At 40.8% G+C, this 18,874-nt stretch overlaps 1 protein-coding gene across 4 annotated transcripts in view; it reads right to left on the bottom strand.

Moving 5' to 3' along the window:
• TNR (tenascin R) overlaps positions 1 to 18,874 on the bottom strand; it is a 432,007-nt gene that overhangs the window by 8,607 nt on the left and 404,526 nt on the right. For all 4 annotated transcript variants that reach the window (XM_053607624.1, XM_053607627.1, XM_053607625.1 and 1 more), the window contains 4 exons: positions 7,947 to 8,098; positions 6,500 to 6,596; positions 4,326 to 4,487; positions 64 to 227 (listed from right to left, as the gene is read on the bottom strand). In XM_053607624.1, coding sequence (XP_053463599.1) covers positions 64 to 227; positions 4,326 to 4,487; positions 6,500 to 6,596; positions 7,947 to 8,098 — 575 coding nt within the window. The remainder of the gene's footprint in view (positions 1 to 63; positions 228 to 4,325; positions 4,488 to 6,499; positions 6,597 to 7,946; positions 8,099 to 18,874) is intronic.

The raw sequence follows: 18,874 nt of genomic DNA, 5'->3' as shown, positions 1-18,874 counted from the left end.
ACAGAGCTCAGGGAGCAGGGCTCTGTAGCGCTGGACCAGTCATGGTGGTGGCACATCACCCACCTGACTGTGCCTGGACTCCCCGTACTTCCCATTGAGGTTGGTCCGGTGGCAGTTCTTGTACCACCAAGCTCCCTTGTATGACATGGCACAGTTGGTAACTGCAACATCATTGTCTCTGTCCTCTGTGGAGAATGGGCGTCCCTGGTGGTAGCTGAGGGAGTCCCCTGCAAAAAAGATACATTTGTGAGGCTGTTCCATTCTATTTTATCAAGATTTTATGGACATTTGACCCATCCCAGCAAGGCTGACCTCCACTTACAGAAGCTTCCACCTACCTCTCCTGTCTGCACCTAGTTCCTTAGCCTATCTTGAGCTCCTGCTCCACCTTGTCCTGGATCCATCCACTTCCATGCTGCTCTCTCCAACCCATTTCTTCACCCCCAACCTCTTGCTGAGAACCCTGTTCACTCAGACCTCCCCTCCGCCTTTCCTCCCCTGGAGTTTCCTCCAGGCCTGTACTGGGACACAGGACACTCACAGTTCCTTTTGTCTCCAGAGGAGACATTGATAAGCCAGGCTAATGTGAACCATTATAGGTCACCACTGAACAGCCTCAGTGGAGCCAGCCTCTCCATGGTTCACATGGTCACACCACACCCCAAAGCCCATATTTGGAATTGGTGCTGCATGTGGACAGAGACATTAGCAAACTAGAGTTCCCAGCCCCAGGAAACAGGATGATGAAGAATCTTAGTCTTGTCATAGGAGTAGTGGATGGGACAATGGGGCTATATCTTGATGAGGAGTGGTCTCAAAAAGGGAGATGTGGTTCATGATTACTGTCACCAAATATGTGGTGGGCTATTGAGAAAAAACAATTAAAATTTTTTGTGGGGAGGTATGAGGACTCCCAGGTAGAAACTATAAAGAGGCATATTTTGGCTAAATAGACATGGAGAAATTACTTAAATATTAGAGCTAGTTACAAGTGGAATAGTTTGCTTGGAGATGTGATATTTCCATTCTTAGAAGCATAGGCTGGGTGTTTTCTTTTGGTGTTATTGTACAAGAGCTCATATGAATTGAGTATTTGAAATGAGGGATATGTATATAATTGATTGTAACAATTGAGAAAACTTTCAGCAGGATTTGTGGTTAGGAAGCCTGGGAAGGGGGCTCCTGCTGTTTATTGACTGGAAGTAGTCTTAGCTGCTTCTGAGCTTGCTTGCTTTAAGCTAGGAGAGACCATAGTCTTATTCTGTGGCTTTTCAGCCTCTACTTACAATGGCTACTCCATTCCTCTGGTGCATTCCACCATGGCTTAACTCTTACATTTGGTCTTTGTTTTGTTGGGAAGACCAACCCCTCAAGGAGTGTTATTAACTCAGTGTCATTGTCTCTATTCATCTTCATTTTCCCTTTCCAGTTTCCAAATATAGAGCTAATCTTGAGTGAATCTAGAGCTATCTATCTAGAGCTAATCCTACCACCTGTAATCCCATTTCTTCTAGAACCTGGAAAAGGCAGGAAAGATTTCTCACTTTTTGTTTTCTACTTTTAAGCATTCTCAGCTCTCCTCACCCTAAGTCATATCATTTACCTTAAAAATTACTGGATTAATCCTACTCCCCAGTGGTCCTCTCTTTGACCATCAATTCCTTGACTATCATCTCTACTCACATTTGTGTCTTCTCCCTCTAGCTCATAATTTGCCCTCCTTACTCACCTGGAACAAATCTCTCTGGCTTCCATCTGATGTTGCCTGCCCTTGTCCTTGATGTGCTGCCAGTGCTGGTCTTTCTGTCCTTTCAGAATCTGGCTCCCCCTTCCATTCCTGCATCAGGTATCCACCTCATATCCACCTCATCTATCCCATATATCAAGTCCTGGTTTTCTCTCTCAAACCAGGGTTCAGATTTATAATTTTCTCTTAATTCCTGACATTAGTCAAAGCTCTTATCTCCTGTTAGGATTAATGCAGCTACCAGCTGGTCTCTCTATTCTTTGCTCAGACTCACCTTACCTTGTTCATGGCTACACTGATCATCCTCAAACCCCACTTCCATTATGCTACTCAGGACTCACAATGGCTCCCTATGACATTAAGAATAAATTCTTCTGCTCCCTCAGGTTTCAGGTCCTTTGGGATCTGGCTCTGCCCACCTCCACTAATCTTCTTTCCATTCCTTCTGATTGTGTACTCTGCCCCATCACCCAAGCCCTTCACAGCCTTCCCCTTCTCCATGGCCATGGCTCCTCCCTGACTTCTCTTCCAGGGTTTGTTTTCTTTATCATCAGGTTCCTAGTCAAATGCTGCTGCCTTCAGGAAGCCTTCCTCAACCACCCAGAACCCCCTTCTCCAAACACTCCTTACATTAGAAATGAGTTATCACGTGGTAATTGTTTCTTTTTTAACTAGATGTTTAGTTCTTGCAGAGGCTGTGTTTTATTCTTCTATTGAGTCCACACAATGTGCAGAATGAGCCCTTGGGAGTTGCTCATCAACTTCTTATTGATAATTTGATTTGGAATTTTCAGTTCTAATCCAAGTAGAGTCCTGGTTAGAGACTGGGGTGTTGGTAGCCTTGAGAAATGGGGAGCGGGAGAAAGGGCTAAACATGGATTAAAGTCCCTAGGGATGGACTGTTGCCAGTAGGGCCAGTAAAAGTTAGCAACTACTAAAGATAAAGGCCAGGAGAATTAAGCCATATTAAATGCCAGAAAGAGAGGGGATGGGCTCCTCTTCCCTAGAAACTTTCTGGTCTAGAAAGAATAACCATTGCATGAAGTGGCCTGGAGAGGGGCAGCAGCCTAAATAAACCCAGGCTTTTCATCTTCTGAAGATGAACTAGATTTTTGAGGTGAGGGATCAGACCCTAATTAATTTATGATGATCAGCCAAACTGCTGGCAGGATTTGCCTCTGAGACATGAGGGCAGGAAGCAGTCCAACAGCTCTGCCCTCCATGGGGCCCAGCAGGAGATAGAGCTGGAGCAGAGGCAGCAGAGGCTGGGCCCAAGTGAGACAGATAAAAACCCCAACTTGAAGCAAGATGAAGAAGAATATGGGAGGTAGACCTGCAAGGGAGTGGGAGGACTCACTTCTCTTCCTGTGGGAGAAATAAGAATGGTTTTTCCACAGGTGTAATTCTAATCTTAGGAGGTGAATAGCATCAGGTGATTTTTGAAATGATTTAGTCTGACAATTTGTTTCATATGCTCCATTTCAATGGCTATTTTATGTCTAAAGTATGGCAAACTGGACCTTTTGTTGGGGAACTTCAGACTGGTCTGTTGTTGGGAATGATCACAAATACAAACAATAACAAAAGGAAATTTGTCTTCTCTTTGGACTCTCTGGCTGAGGAAAGAAATAAGTGAACAGATGCGGTAACTGGAATGGGAAGACCTTGATGCCCTTCTTAATTCCAAGAGGCATAAAAATGTTGCTAAACTTAGATACCAGTACTTAGTCCCTAAATTGGAGTTAATGAAATTGCCAACAATTCTATGTACTAAATATTAGAACATTTGGCAAAACAGGTTTTATGAAATATGTTATGACAAAACACAGAAAACAAATGGGCAAAGCCCAGGAAGCAGACTGGATATTATGTTCCATTGAAACTATTGATGCCACAGAACTTCCTGAGATGCCTTGCTTTGCTTAAGAGAAATGTCTTAAAATCCTATACAGGAAGCCTGACCACCTATGTGGTTTTGGGGGAGGAATGAAAAGAAACATGGCCAGTGAGGAACATTTAAGTGGCATTGTTTGCTTCTTGACCAGGTATGGTCATGACAATTAATGGCCCAGAAAGGGCTGTGGGGGCATTTTAGAGAGTGAACAGAATCTGTATTATGTTTGTTAATACAAAGTTGGTTTTTCCAGATGTCGTTCTAGGGGAGATTTCTACCCAGACAATAGAGAAGTCTGCTCTCAGTAAGAGCCCATAGTGATCAATAGAGGTAAAGAAAACGAACTTTTTGTTTATGTTACACTTCCCCGTCTTTTTTTTTTTGTAATTTTAAAAGCAATTTTCCCTGCATTTATCATATTTTTTCCTTACTACTTGGTAAAGTAGGGCAGTTGGCATTATCAGTTTTCCAGATGAGGAAACCAAGTACCTGAGAAATGAGTGTCAGAGAGAGCTGGACCCAGAGCCTGTGATTCCAGGTGTCTAGCCCTTCTCGGTTGGCAGAGTTCAGGAGCTCTGTGGGGGCAGCCACTGCCCAGTACAGCTCAGGCTCAGGATGAGGGTGGGGCCCTTGTCCTGCCACACATGCCCTGCCCACGGGGTCTGCCCAGGGAGCCAGAGGTACCTGCCGTGCCATTGTAGATGCCTATGCGGAGCTTGAACAGACTTCTGCTGTCCTCGACGGAGAACTTGTCATAGTAGGCAAAGACAGCTTCCTGGCCATCCCGCATGTCCACGCGCAGCTCGTAGCGGCCCTGTGACGTGATCCTGTGGATGTTGTCCAGCCCTGTGGAGAAGAGCAGAGGGCCCACTGAGCCCAGCCCCCAGCGGCTTTGGACTTGGGAGGGAACGTATGACTGTGGCCTGGAAACAGATGTTATCCAGGGATGAGGGGAGTTCAAACTGCTTTGCCTTCAGTGCTTCTCAGCTTGTTTCCAAATAAGTTCTACTGGACTCCAAATTTCCTTCCCATAATGAGGCCAGCCTAAGTCTGCTGATGAGTTTCCAGCAAAGACTGCTTGGGTATCCTAATGTCTCATCTTGATCCTGCAACTGACAAGCCCTGGGTCTTAGGCTCTCTGCCACCTCCTATGACAAACTGTGGTGTCTAAAGAAAATACAAGAGGCATTAGCTATATTAGCAAACACAAATCTGGATATCCTCAGTTAATTCTTCTTGTTTTGATTGGTTGATTGATATCTACATTTTAGATGCCTACTATCCCCTAGGACCTGTAACAGGTAATGGCATTAAAAGATATGGTTCCAGCCCTGAAAGAAGCTTACATAGTATAGTCCAGAGCCAGGCACAGTGCCTCATGCCTATAATCCTACCTCTGGAAGGCCGAGGCAGATGGATCGCCTGAGCTCACGGGTTTAGGACGAGCCTGAGCAAGTGCGAGACCTGGTCTCTACAAAATAGCTGGGCGTTGTGGCAGGCGCCTGTAGTCCCAGCTACTTGGGAGGCTGAGACAAGAGAATTGCTTGAGCCCAAGAGTCTGAGGTTGCTGTGGTTGAGTGCCTTGGCAAGGGTGACAAAGTGAGACTGTCTCAAAAAAAAAAAAAAAAAAAAGAAAAAAAACATATATGGAGAGATAGGAAGTACAAGGGGTACTGTGAATTGGGCTACAAAAGGAGGAGTGGCTATTTCTCCCACAGGCAATGGGTGAGAAAACTGGTTAGTACCGATGCTGTGGACAAAGAGTTTCGCCATGTCTTTGAATACACATAGACAGATACCGAGTTGTGAGGATGAGGGGCAGCTGGCTGAAAGAGTTCCTCCTGGCAGGAACACCAGGGGCTCTGCCTGGTTTGGAGACTGGTGTTGAGGGGAGTGGGGGAAGAGCAGGTAAGGTCTTTGGTGGTGGAGACAGGTTGGAGAGGGCTGTACCTTGGCTAAGGGCTCGGCCTTCACCTGGTGGTGATATGGAGTCACTGAGAAGGTTTACAAACGAGGTTAACCATCCATTGCTCATATCTAGAGTATGAGGAGGGTCATGCTAGTGACTGTGTGGACACAGGGTTGGTGCTGGAGGCAGGGAGTCAGTTTGGGGGCTATTATCTGGCCATCTAGGAGAAGGTGGAGGGCTTGGATAAGATTGTGGTAGGGGAGGGAGAAAAGAGACCAAAGATAGGGAATCCGATTACCTGCCTTTGTCTCTGCCTCCTTTTATCACTCTGTGAAAATCTGACCACAAGGGAGCTGCAGGTAACAGGGTATCGAATGCTTTCCGGGATGGGCAGCACCACCCCCTGCCTGTCACAGGCATTTCCCTTCTCACACCAGTTTGGTTCTCTGGCTGTACCTCCTGCTAGTGTCAGACCTCTTGGAAATTGCCAGTCACTTCTGATGCCACTTTTATTTTTATTTTCTTTCCTTCTCAAGTTAGGTAATAACATTCTCCAAGGAGCGACGCAGAATGACTGGCCTCAATGCCCTCCCCTGCAGACTGGCTGGCAGGCTGCTGGACTCCCCAGGAACGCTCAGGCGCTGGCTCCCTGGGCCCATCCCCACCAGGCAGCTCACTCCCTTTGTAGTTGCCTGGTGTCAAGACCCATCAGCATAAGAGACTATTAATGAGGATGGGAAGAGACAGAGAAAAGAGGAAAACACCACAATAAGATAAAAACAGATCAATAGTGGAGCCAAACAGAGCAAGAGGTTCTGAAAGCAATTCATGAGCTGTCAATGTCTTGACAAACACAAGGTTTCTGGTAATCCCAGATGGACACAGAAAGGAGAGAGATGGACAAAAAACCAGAGCTGCACAGCAAGGAAAAACAAAAAGGGGGAGCTACCCAGCCAAAACTCATCTTCCAGGTTCCCAAAGCCAACACGGTAATCAGCCCATTTCCGGAAAAAATCAGTTTGGCCATTCTGCCGCCTCTGGAATACCTACAAAGAGAAAGAAAAAAAAATGAGGAGATGTTAAGGAAAATATACTGTAATAAGTAAAATTGATATGGCTGGGTTTTATATCTCCAATGACAAAGATTCCCAGATAAGGAACATCTCAGAACAGGGCGCGGCATTTACACAGTGGTTTTTGTAGGTGCTGCTCAGAGCCCTTCTCCTGAAGGGCAGAGGCCCCTGATGAATAGGCTGGAGTATGATGTTGACACTAATTTGCACCCCTGCAATGTAGAAAGGATTCAGGATACATATCAAGCCTCCACATAGTCAGGGGAAATCAGCTGGGCTCTCAAATTAATCTTTTGTAGCACAGAGTACAGTGGAAGGCATTTCTCACCACGAGAACAGTACCAACTTCAAATCAGCTAGTAACTGTCATCATCCTTTTGCCGGCAAAGCAACTGCATATCATTCACGTTCCGAGCTGTTTAAGCGCTGATTTCATTTAACCTCCAATACATCAGCCTCAGCTTCAATTTCCAATTATACTATAAGGAGGAGGCACAGATATGTCAGAAACAAAAGAAAATGCCTCCCAAGAATAGCTTTATGAACCCAGCCACCAGTGAACACTATTCAAAACCTCCCATTCTGCACCATGGCAAACCCAGTGCTGTGTGCTAACAGAGCTGGAGGGCCGGAGGGGTTGGGGCTCCCTCCCCAGGCAGCTCAACATTGCACTGAGCAGTGGGGCTGTTTGTGAGACTGTCCCTTTTCTTGTGGCCTGTCCTGCCTTCTCAGCGTGGGAGGAGGGTGGTGACAGAGAATGGCATCATCTCTCTTTTCCTCACCACCTGTGCTCCTGAAGACTGTGACAGCTCTGGGGAAGCATCAGGAAGGCCAGGGAAGGATGGGTCAGGGTGGCCTGGGTAACTGGCGATGGCTGTCTGTGTTCTGCCCTTCATCATATGCAGCCTCCAGTGGGAGGCTCCTAATCACCTCTCTACAGAGAAGCTCACTTCTTTCTGAGAGGTGCCTCTTCCCCCATTGCCTCCTTATATCGCTGCTGTCCCCCCCAGGCAAGATCCCTCGTCACCAATGCCTTTCCCTAGCACCCTCCTGCATTAACAACTCTCCTTGCAGAAGGAGCAGGAGGGAACAGACACCCTGGTGGCCCTTCGCTGGACCAGGCCCCTGCAGCCTTGATGCATTAGTCCTTTTCCTGCCCAGCCAAACCTGCAATTGGGCTGCCAAATGAGGGCCCCGAGAGGGAGGGACATAGAGGATGGGATAAAAGGACAGCCAGTCTACTTTGGCTCAACAGGTGCTGAGCGAGGTATACCAGAACTCTAAAGATGCTTTCATGCAAGGAAGATGGCTGCATGTACTTACAATCCAGCCTCCCCCATCGGTGTTCATATCGCAGTACACTTGCAACTTCTGGCTCAGCTCCCCATTGAGGAAGATGGTGTAGACCCCACTCAGAGTGTCTCCATTCATCAAATGCTGGGCACAGTCTTGAGGATGAGGGAATACCCGGCCCCCTGCACAGGAACAGAGGCAATTTTCAGAAAGGATCCTTTCTCCCATTATGCATAAGAGCCAAGAGGGTTTTAGAGGGCTCCTGGATCTGTGTGGTGTGGGGACTCTGCTCCATCCTGCATTTTCCCTGAACTTATCTGACAATATATTTTTATGGGACCTGAGGACCAAAGGGTTGGGTTCATGGTCTGGCTCTTCTGCTAACCTATTTGTTGACTTTAAGCAAATGGCCTCACTTCCTTGTGCATCAGTTTTTCCAGTAAAATGGGGATAATAAAAATCTCCCCCTCTTGAGGTTGAAGATGTGTGAATTCAGCTACTGACGGGTTATTCAGGCAGTGATTACAGATGCGTGGGCTGCAGTAAATCCTGTAGAGTCCACCTTTCAACAAGATGAGCAGCATCTAAGCAAAGCCTTCTGCCTTTTTCACAGTGGCCTTTAAGGAATGCCCAAACAAGCTCAGTGTTAGCAAGAAGATGAATATCTATTCCCTGTACAAAATAATCTCCTGATTGGACTACACAATCAAATAGCCATGTTTTACAGTTCAGTTTAAGTTTAAGGAAAGGGCACAGGAAGTAAATTGCAGCTCATCTTTCAGAGAGAACAGCCCAATTTGTAGAACAATATCTAATTAGCTGAAAGAGAAGTTTAAATCATGTGTCTTGAAGAGCTTAGCTTCAGGGTAAATTTTAATGCTTAGCAGGCAAACCAAGAAGAAGAAAGCCCACTGGAGTTTTTCTGGACTGCAGGAGCTGAGAGAGCAAGCTAAAGGCAGAGCCTGCAGTATGAGGAATGGTGGTTTTGGTGCTCTGTAAATATAACGAAGAATGTGCTGTGACTCATGGAGTTCTGCATCCTTGAACTGTTTTTTGTTTGTTTTCATTTAACTAATAAGTAATATTTTAAATTTCTGATTAATATGAAGGTACATACTTTGCTTGCATTTGTAAGGCAAAGTCTGAGTGATTGTTGCAGTCCTGAAGAGAGGCTGGAGACGGACGTCACCTATCAGTTATTGCAGTGTCCCCTAGTGGCAGAGTCAGAACATTACGTGTGTGGCATAGGGCTGCTTGGAAAGCCTGCTGGTGGGTCTGAGTAAGTGACAGCAGCAAGGTGACAAAGCAACCTCATGGACAGCCCTGGTCATCTCAGACCCCATCACAGATCATCAGTGAAGCATCCTGTGTTAGGAAGAGGGAATAGGAACTCAGTAGACTTTAGACAAGACCCCTCTGGAGGTGCCTTATCTCCTCTTTGTACCTGGAGTGCCCTTCACTTTGCTGCCACAGCAGGGTGAAGGGGGCACTATTTAAGGTGATTTAGAACAAAGGTGTTGCCTATCATAGGTGTGGTTATGTCAGGGAATAATAATATATTTCCAAAGAACTTGTCTTTGCAAAGTATATTTTTATTTCCATTTAATTCTTGCCAGAGACTTGAGAGAAAGGTTGATTGCTACAGATCACAGACTTATTTTATGAAGAAGAAAACTGCATGGTTTATTCAGGTTGCTTGAACTTACATTTTCAGACCCCAAGTCAAGTGGTCTTTGAATTCTATTAAAAAAGGAAATACAATGTATGGTGGAGTTTACTGGAGCTCCACATCTATCCGCACAGCAAAAGATTAATTAATATCTGTATTTATAAACATATAAAACTCCAAAGACTAAACTTCATATTCTACAAAAAGTTCTATGTCCAAATTAAATATCTTTACCCCCCTAAACTGATTTCCTTAATAGCTACAGCAAGCTGTTAACTGTCATCTCCATTGTGCCTAGAACTCTTTAAAGTTCCTGATCACACCTATTTCTAGAGGTTAGCTCCATCTCAGGGAACACATGTGAGTTGCCCCTGTCCTCTGTGCCTATTGCTTTGGGACCACTGGCTTCCAGGCCATTCTTGAGCTAGTCTCCGAGAGCCAACCAGACTATCTGCTTCCCTTCCTCCCCTCTTCTCTCATTTCCTGAGTTTCTCATTTTAAAACATCAGCACTAAATGTTCTTGATCTTCTGCTCACTCCTACTTTATGCACTAATAGCCCTTTCTATTGAAGAAAGGTTTTTCATTAAATCGACTCAACTTCTTAAAGGAGCCAGAACTCCAAATTGTGTCCAACACCCAAAGTGTCCATTGAAAGACCATCTCCCTCCAATCCCAGAACAGCAATCTCATACAAATACACGTTAAAAGCAAAGCACACTTAGAATAGGAAAACAAATGATCTTATATGCATGTATAGGTGTTTTCCCATTGATAATGTAGATGATTTAATACAGTAGAACCTCTGTAAGGTGACCACCAGGGGGACTGTAGCGAACTGGTCAACATACGGAGGTGGTCAACATAAGGAACTATACCTATTGTACTGATACATATATGTGGTGCATGTCTGGTCTATGAAAATTAGGTTCACTTAAGGAGGTGGTCAGTGTAGGGAGGTGGTCAGCTATGGAGGTTCTGCTGTTATTATGTGATAGACACCTTTAAAAAAATTCAAAGATATTAGCTGCTTTAAATCTAGACCTATGGCAAATAAATATAAGTAAACTGAGATGACTTGTCCTAAAAAAGGGGTGTTTTAAATGACTATCCTATAAAAGAGGGATTAATTTTTTTTAAGTCAGAAAAAGGGGATGAAATTAACTTAAGAGAAATGGGTTGTCGAAGGGGCACTAAAAGGGTGATGGATGGGACAGAGGTCCCAGATTGCACCCTGGGAGAGGAAGGATCATGCTTTCTTCCTTTCAGGCCTCTAGCATTGCGCTGCTTGGTGGAGGCGCTTATGAATGCACTGCCTCACTTTTGACAAACTGCGAGACCATCTAGTTGTTTAGAGACTCAATTGGCTGTCATTTAATCTGTGGCATTAATGTAAAGATGACCCACAAGCATTCTGCTTGTGCAGACTATCAGCAGCAACAACCTGGGATTTTCACTTCTTGGGTAATTCCTGGGTTCTATGGCAGATCTTCTGACTCACAGTATCAGAATGTGGGTCCTGGGAATCAGTGTTTTACCAAAGATCCTCAGACAAGTTTGGAAATCAGCTGCATCTGAATTCCATTATTTGTCTGGTACATTCTCTTCTTTTCCTCAGAGAGAATAAGAGGTAGAATGGGTCAACTAGGCAGTGCCCCAGGGAACCTGAGGTCTACTTTCTCTGCATAGAGACTCACATGGCTGGGTGGATAAATGCAGTAGGTTGAATTGATCTCTCTCTTTCCCTCTCTCTTTCTCAGTAGGTATGTCCTAAGTGGGTTGGTCCTAAGATTTAGATTAGGTGGGATGGGAAGGAGCAGTGATGAGAGATTGTTCCTATTCAACCTTGAGTTTATGGCTATGTTTCGGTTTTTAGCATTTTGTTCTGCTTTGGAGGTTATTAGACTTTGGCTTAGCTAATAATAAAGAACACAATGATTCCTGCTCTGCTGTGTTCAATGTGAATGTACTGGGGCTTCATGTTTTAGGAAACTGTCAGGGCAGATTTCAGGCATTCCTAGCTCTCTGGATATCACACCATTTAATATCATCAGAAGCTCACCTTTAACCCTAACATTAATCATCCCAATAATTTTTCCCAAGGCAGAAATTTAAGACCAAGTGTAAAACTAGAAGGCCTTTTTTTCTTTGGAGCAATAACTAGAGCCTGGCCTGACAAAGAAGCTTTTTTTTTTTTTTTTTTTTTTTTTACGAACAGGCTGTGATGCTGTGATAATTGCCAAGTTAAGAGGAACACAACTCAAAGTGATCAGTATACTGAAATGTTTCATGGTTAAATGTTTCTAGATGTAATTGTGAGATCAAAAGTACCAGGGCACTCACCGGAAGAACTGCTCAGAAATTGGTTTGTGTTGAGCGTTCGAGGCTGAATGCTGAGTGGAATGGAGAGAGCTTCCTGACACACAGTGCGAGCCCATGGTCCCAGCCAGCAGGGAGGGAAGGGCAAGGCTTTCTATGTCCCTGCCCTACCTATATTTGTTTTGGATCCTTGGGTGCAGTCATTAAAATGGTCAGATTTAATAGCTCTGGAGAGTGTCTGCCCACTGCCCACTCTGTGGCCTCAGCATCAGGACAGAAGCTTGAGGTCAGCATGTTTCTCTATGAGAACAAACTCAGCAGGTTTCTCTTTAAAAATGCAGAACAAAGCATGTTCCCCATAGACGCATAGGCGACCACCTATGGCTACCAGCACTTAAATTTGATTTTCCCAGAAGTGGGTTTATAGTTGGCTCTGTCTTGTTAGAATTAATAATCCATATTTGAAAAGTAGCTGGCTTGCCTATGGGGGACAGTCTGAACCTGTGGACAAGCCAAGGTTACCTTCTCAGCCCACAAGAGCTGTCAAACCTACCACCTTAGTATCCTCACAGCATCTTGCAATACATTTACCTGTTTATTCTCTTATTTATTACCCTGATAAAAACAAACAAACAAACAAAATAGTACCAAAAAAGGAAAGAGAGAGATTGGTAGAAAGTTTTGAAGTTCTATCTAGCTTCTTTTCCATATGCCAAGGAGTAGTGATTACCTACCCTTTGACATGTATGTGAAGCAGAGAGATGAAACTGAAACTGTCATTTATAAATCCATAAAGCATTTATCTAAAAATATTAATAGAAATAATAGATAATTAGGATTAATAAGAGTATTCAGCAGGATTTCTAGATACTGAATCAAGATAAGAGATTAATAGTATTGTTTGACATCAGCAATAATCAACTAGAAAATATATATTTTTAAGTTAGATAAAAGTCATAAAGCAATACAAAATCATATAATGTTCATTAATTAGCCAAGAACATAAAAATGTCATTAACATAGAGGAAAATCTTAAAACTTTATTTAGTTTTAATAGAGTTCATAAGGATGATTTGAATAAATGAAGATACATTATATTTTTTTAGAAGGGATGACTTAGTGTTATATGTCATTAAATTAATTCATAAATTCATTGCACTTCTAAATTCAAATTGAAATTTCTTTTAGGGAACTTGACAAACTAAACTGAGATGCCTATGGAAAAATAAAGGTCACCAAATAGCTAAGTTATGCTTGAAAAAGAAAACTGAAAAACTTGTTCTATTGTATAGTAAGATATTAAGCTATACAAATAAACACACAATGTTGTGTTTGCAAAAGGATAGATAATAGACTGTGGAGTAGCATGGAGAGTTCAAAGGTCAGGGAGGGATCCATGTACACATAGAAACTTAATTTATAATAAAGCATCACAAATTAATGGAGAACAGATTGATTATTTAGCAAATAAAAATAATGAAAACTGTCCAGTCCAGAAAGAAAAATGAAACTATATCTCTACCTAATACCACATGCTAAATAGACTAAATATAAAAACTGAAAGTAGAAATTTAATAGAAGATTGCATTAAAGACTACCATTTGGCCACAAGTGGGAAGACTTCTTAAGAAAGATTTCAAAAGCTCAATAATAATAGCTAATACATATTTACTACAGGAATTCTAATGTGGTACCACAGAACAATGGACAAACTGTATGAATAGGCAATTTACAGAAAAAGGAAACTCAAAAGGCTGACAAATTTATGAAGAGATATTTAAATTCAAACTCATTATTATTCAAAGAAATTCAATTAGAACAATGAGATATCAATTATACCTATGAGATTGCCAAAAATTATGACACTGGATCATGTCAAGTCATTAGGAGGAATGATGCATGCCCTTAGGAAATAGGAGCCTTCATGCACTGTTGGAGGGAATGTAGAATGAATGGTACAGCCATATGGAAGAGCAGCATTTAGTTAAATTATGTAAACCCATACCCTAAGATTCAGCAATACCTCTTCTGGGTATGTATTCTCACTGATCCATAAGTGGACATGTACAAGGTATTTACAGAAGCATCTGTAAATCTGATGTCCATTTTTGGGCAAATGGAGAGGTAAAATGTGATGGGTACACACCAGGCAGTATTTTGCAACAGTTAGAACAAAAAATATTATATGCATATAGGTTTCAAAATGGTTACATAGAAGTAATCTGGGCTTCACTCCTTCCTACAGAAAACTAAAAACAAATATATACTGCTAAGATTATTACCAGCAGTATCCTAGACCTCAAATATCAACAAAACAGTTCCTGGGGCCACAAGGAAATGACAAAACTCTGTGAAAATGTAAAAGAATTGAATTTCTTTATTCCAATCTTCCCACACTAAGTATGTGGAAAATTTCTCCCTTGCTCACAGTTTGTATACTAGAAAAGGCAAGGTCAAGGTGGAAATTAGCAATGCCACCTTCTTGGGTTCACTAGAGAACCTGTCCTTGCCATAACCCACAGGGCAGCATAAGGAGTGCAAGAATAAAGAATGGAAAAATATCACTGAAAACAGTGAGAGACAAACAGGGGAGGTAGGATGACATCCCCAGCCCTGGAAATGCTACTATGTAACTTGGTCCCAGGAGATGCCAAATTAGAGTGACCATTTATCAGCAACATGCTGTAGGAGTTTTGTTCCACAAATCTCCTGGGCATAAACTGCTAGCAGCCTTCCCACCCTAGTGGACTAGCTCCTTTAGGACCATTCCCATTCAGGACTGATGACACTCTGATTGTGTACTAGAGTCAAGGCAAACCTGGAATTGAGGTGCCATCTAATGCCAAAAAGGAGACAGCAACCTAGCAGGAAAAAGAAAAAAAAAAAAGACAAACAACAGGTAAATTACAAAGAATTTCTAAGCAAACACATTTAATAAAAACCAAACCAAGCCAGACAGAGAAGGCTAGAATAAATAACTAATACTTCAATGCAAAGACATAGACACACACACACACACACACACACACACACATACACACATACACACAAAACATGGAACTGTGACCTCCTCAAATGGAGAAACGAGTGATTGACTCTAAAGAGACTGATATACATAGACCCTCCTGCCAAGGATTCAAAAAAGCACTTTTAAGGAAACTCAGTGATCTCCAAGTTAAGATACACATACCCTCCCAAAATTAAAAAATGTATCAAAGAAATTGAAGTAATAATAATAATAAAACCCCCCAGAAATTTGGAAATGAGAAATACATTTACTAAACTGAAAAGTTCATTGGAGGCTCTCAACAGCAGAAGGAATTAAGCTGAAGAAAGAATTTAGTGAGTTTGAATACAGGTTATTTAAAAATATATAGTCAGAGGAAAGAAAATAAAAAGAATGAAAGAAATAAAGATAACCTATAAGACATAGAAATTTCCCCCAAAGACCAAATCTAATAATTATTGGTGTTTAAGGTGTACCTGAGGAAGAGCAAGGGATAGAAAGTTTATTGAAGCAAATAATAACAGAAAAGTTTCCAAAAATTGAGAAAGATAGATATTCAGGTACCAGAAGATCAGAGAATACCAAAAAGACTTAACCCAAATAAGAAACACTCAAAGGTGAAGAACAAAGAAAAGATCCTAAAAGCAACAAGAGAAAAGAGGCAAATAACATAAAAGAGCTTCAGTTCATCTGGGAATAGACTTCTCAGCATAAACTGAGAAATTGGGATAATGTTTTCAAAATGCTGAAAGAAAAAAATTTCCATCCAAGAATATTGTATTCAGCAAACAAATCTTTCAAATATGAAGAAGAGATAAAGTCATTTACAAACAAGCAGAGAATTCACCACCACGAGACCCATCTTACAAGAAATACTAAAGGGAGTTGTTCAATTTGAAAGAAAAAAAATCACTAACACGCATAAAGAAAACATGTGAAGGATTAAAACCCATTGGTAACACTGAGTACACAGACAAAACCCAAGTACTCTAATACTGTAATTATGGTGTGCAATCCACTCATAACTCTAGTATGAATCCCCAAAGACAACTCTATCAAAAACCATAATAGATATAGCAACCTATTAAAGATGGCATTTTAAAATATGTAAATTGAGAACATATAGTCAAAATGTGAAGAGGAGGTAAAGTATAAAGTGTATTTTTCAGTTTTTCTTTCTTTCTTTATATTATTTTCTTTGTGATTTAAGATGAATTGTCATCTTTTAAAAATGACTTGTGCTATCCATAAGTTTTCTGTAAGCCTTATGGTAAGCACAATGCAAATGTCTATAACAGATTCACTAAAAATAAAAAACAATGAATTAAAACATACAACCATATTAAATTACTTAACCAGAAAGGAAGACAGTAAAAATGGAATAAAGGAAGAGAGAAGTTATAAAGCAACTAGAAAAAAAGCAACAAAATGGGAGTCATAAGTCCTTACTTATCAATAATAATGCTGAATTTAAATAGACTCAATTTTCCAATTAAAAGTCACAGAGTGGCTGAATAGATAATGAAACAAGACTCAAATGTATGCTGCCTAAAACAAACCCATTTCTACTTATGGACACACATAGACTGAAAGTGAAGGAATGGAAAAAGATATTTCATGCAGGAGTAACAATACTTTTATTAGATGAAATAGACTATAGACTGGGTGCAGTGGCTTATGCTTATAATCTTCCCACTCTGAGGAGGTGGGAAGACTGTTTGAGCTCAGGAGTTCAAGACCAGCCTTAGCAAAAGCAAGACTCCGTATCTACTAAAAATAGAAAAAAATTATTCAGTGTTGTGGCACAGTCCTGTAGTCCCAGCTACTTGGAAGGCTGAGGCAGGAGGATCGCTTGAGCTCAGGAGTTTGAGGTTGCTGTGAGCTAGGCTGATACCATGGCATTCTATCCTTGGGGCAAAAGAGTGAAAATCTGTCCAGAAAAAAATAATAAAATACACTACAAATCAAAAACTATAAAAAGAGACAAAGAAAGTCATTATATAAAGGGATCAATTCAGCAAGAGGATATAACAATTATAAATATCTATGTGCAGCCAACAGTAAGTAGAGCTCTCAAGTATATAAAGCAAACATTAATAGATCTAAAGGGAGAAATAGATTGAAATACAATAATAATAGAAGACTTCAACCCTTCAACTGTATAGTAGAAGACTTCAATAACAACTCTATTATTGGACAGATCATCCACACAGAAAATCAACAAAGAAACATTGGAGTTAAAGTACACACTAGACCAAATATGCCCAACTGACATTTATAGAACATTTTGCCCAACTGCTGAAGAATATACATTTTTTCATTATCACATGAAACAGTCTCCAGAATAGACAACATCTTAGCCCATAAAACACGTCCCAACAACTTTACCTAACAAATGCAATCAGTGTAACCTGGTCTCTTGTACCCTCAATGAATCCCCAACAACAATAACAACAAAATAATATATCCATAAAAAATAAAGACATATTTAAAAGTAATTTTATCATTAATTCACATTAGATAGCAGTTTAAAACAAGAAGTGACCTGGGGGAACAAAAGAAGTGACTAGTCACTTTAAAGTAAATCAAAACTTTTATAAATTTTAGCCTCACACATTCATAGAAATGGTAAAACAGAACTATAGTCCAGAAAGAAGGAGGGAAGAAGAAAGAGAGGGGAAGGGAAGGGGGCAGCTGGGAGGAGGGAGAGTATTGTGGGGGATCCAAGCTAATGTGCATAATGCAATGATACATTTCTAAACTGTTAAGAATAGAGTATGAATGTTTTTACCACAACAAATAAGTAAGCAAGGAGAAGGTTATGTTATTCAGTTAGATGTAAGCATTCCGCATTGTATATCAAATGAGCACATTATACCCCATAAATGTATTAATGTACACAGTTATGATTTAATGAAGAATTTAAAAACTAAACTATTAGCCTGTAAAAAAAAGTCCCAACAAATTTAAAAAAGTAAAAATTATATCACGTTATCTTTTTTATATCTTTATCATAATGGAATAAAACTATAAATCAATAGCAAGAGGAATCCAACACATGGAAATTAAACAACATGCTCCTGAATGACCACTGAGTCAATAAAGAAATTTAGAAAAAAATTTTTAAAAATTTTGTAATGAATTCAAATGGAAATACAACATACCAAAATCTTTGAGATCCACCAAATTCAGTAGTAAGAGGGAAGTTTATAGCAATAAATGACTATATCAGAAAATTAAAAAATGTTGAAATGAACAGCCTGTATTAAAATGTACCTAAAAGAACCAAAAATCCAAAAATAAGCCAAACCCAAAGCTAGTAGAAGGAAAAAAGTAATAAAGATCAGAGTAAAAAGAAGAGAGACTATAAAAAGTAGATCCAAAAAAATAGTTGTTTTTTTAAAAAGAGACATGAAGTAGACAAATCTCTGGCTAGACTAAGAAAAAAAGAGAAGAGACCCAATAAATAAAATCAGAAATGAAGAAGAAGGCATAACAACTGAGGCCACAGAAATACAAGGAATTATTAGTCTTTTATGAACTGAATACCAATGAACAGGAAAATCTAAAGAAATGGATAAATTCAAGGTCACATACAACCTACAAAGATTGATCCATGAGGAGTCAGAAAACCTTAATAAACCAGTAATGAATAATGCAATATGAAGTCTTCCATCGGAGAAAAGCTCAAGACCTGATGGCTTTACTCCTGAATTCTACCAAACATTTAAAGAAGACTAACACCAATTCTATTAATATATATAAAAAATGTGAAGAGGGAATACTTAAAAACTCATTCTATAAGGCCAGCATTGCTCTGATACCAAAACCAGATAAGGGCATAAGAAAAAAAGAAAACTACAGGTCAATATCACTAATGAATATAGAGGTAAAACAATAACAACAAAAACAAAAAACCCTCAACAAAATAGTAGCAGACTAAATTAATGCATTAAAAACATCA

The sequence above is a fragment of the Nycticebus coucang genome, chromosome 10 (genome assembly GCF_027406575.1).
Source record: "Nycticebus coucang isolate mNycCou1 chromosome 10, mNycCou1.pri, whole genome shotgun sequence".
NCBI classification, from domain to species: Eukaryota; Metazoa; Chordata; class Mammalia; order Primates; family Lorisidae; genus Nycticebus; species Nycticebus coucang.
This window is presented reverse-complemented; position numbering and strand designations above follow the sequence as displayed.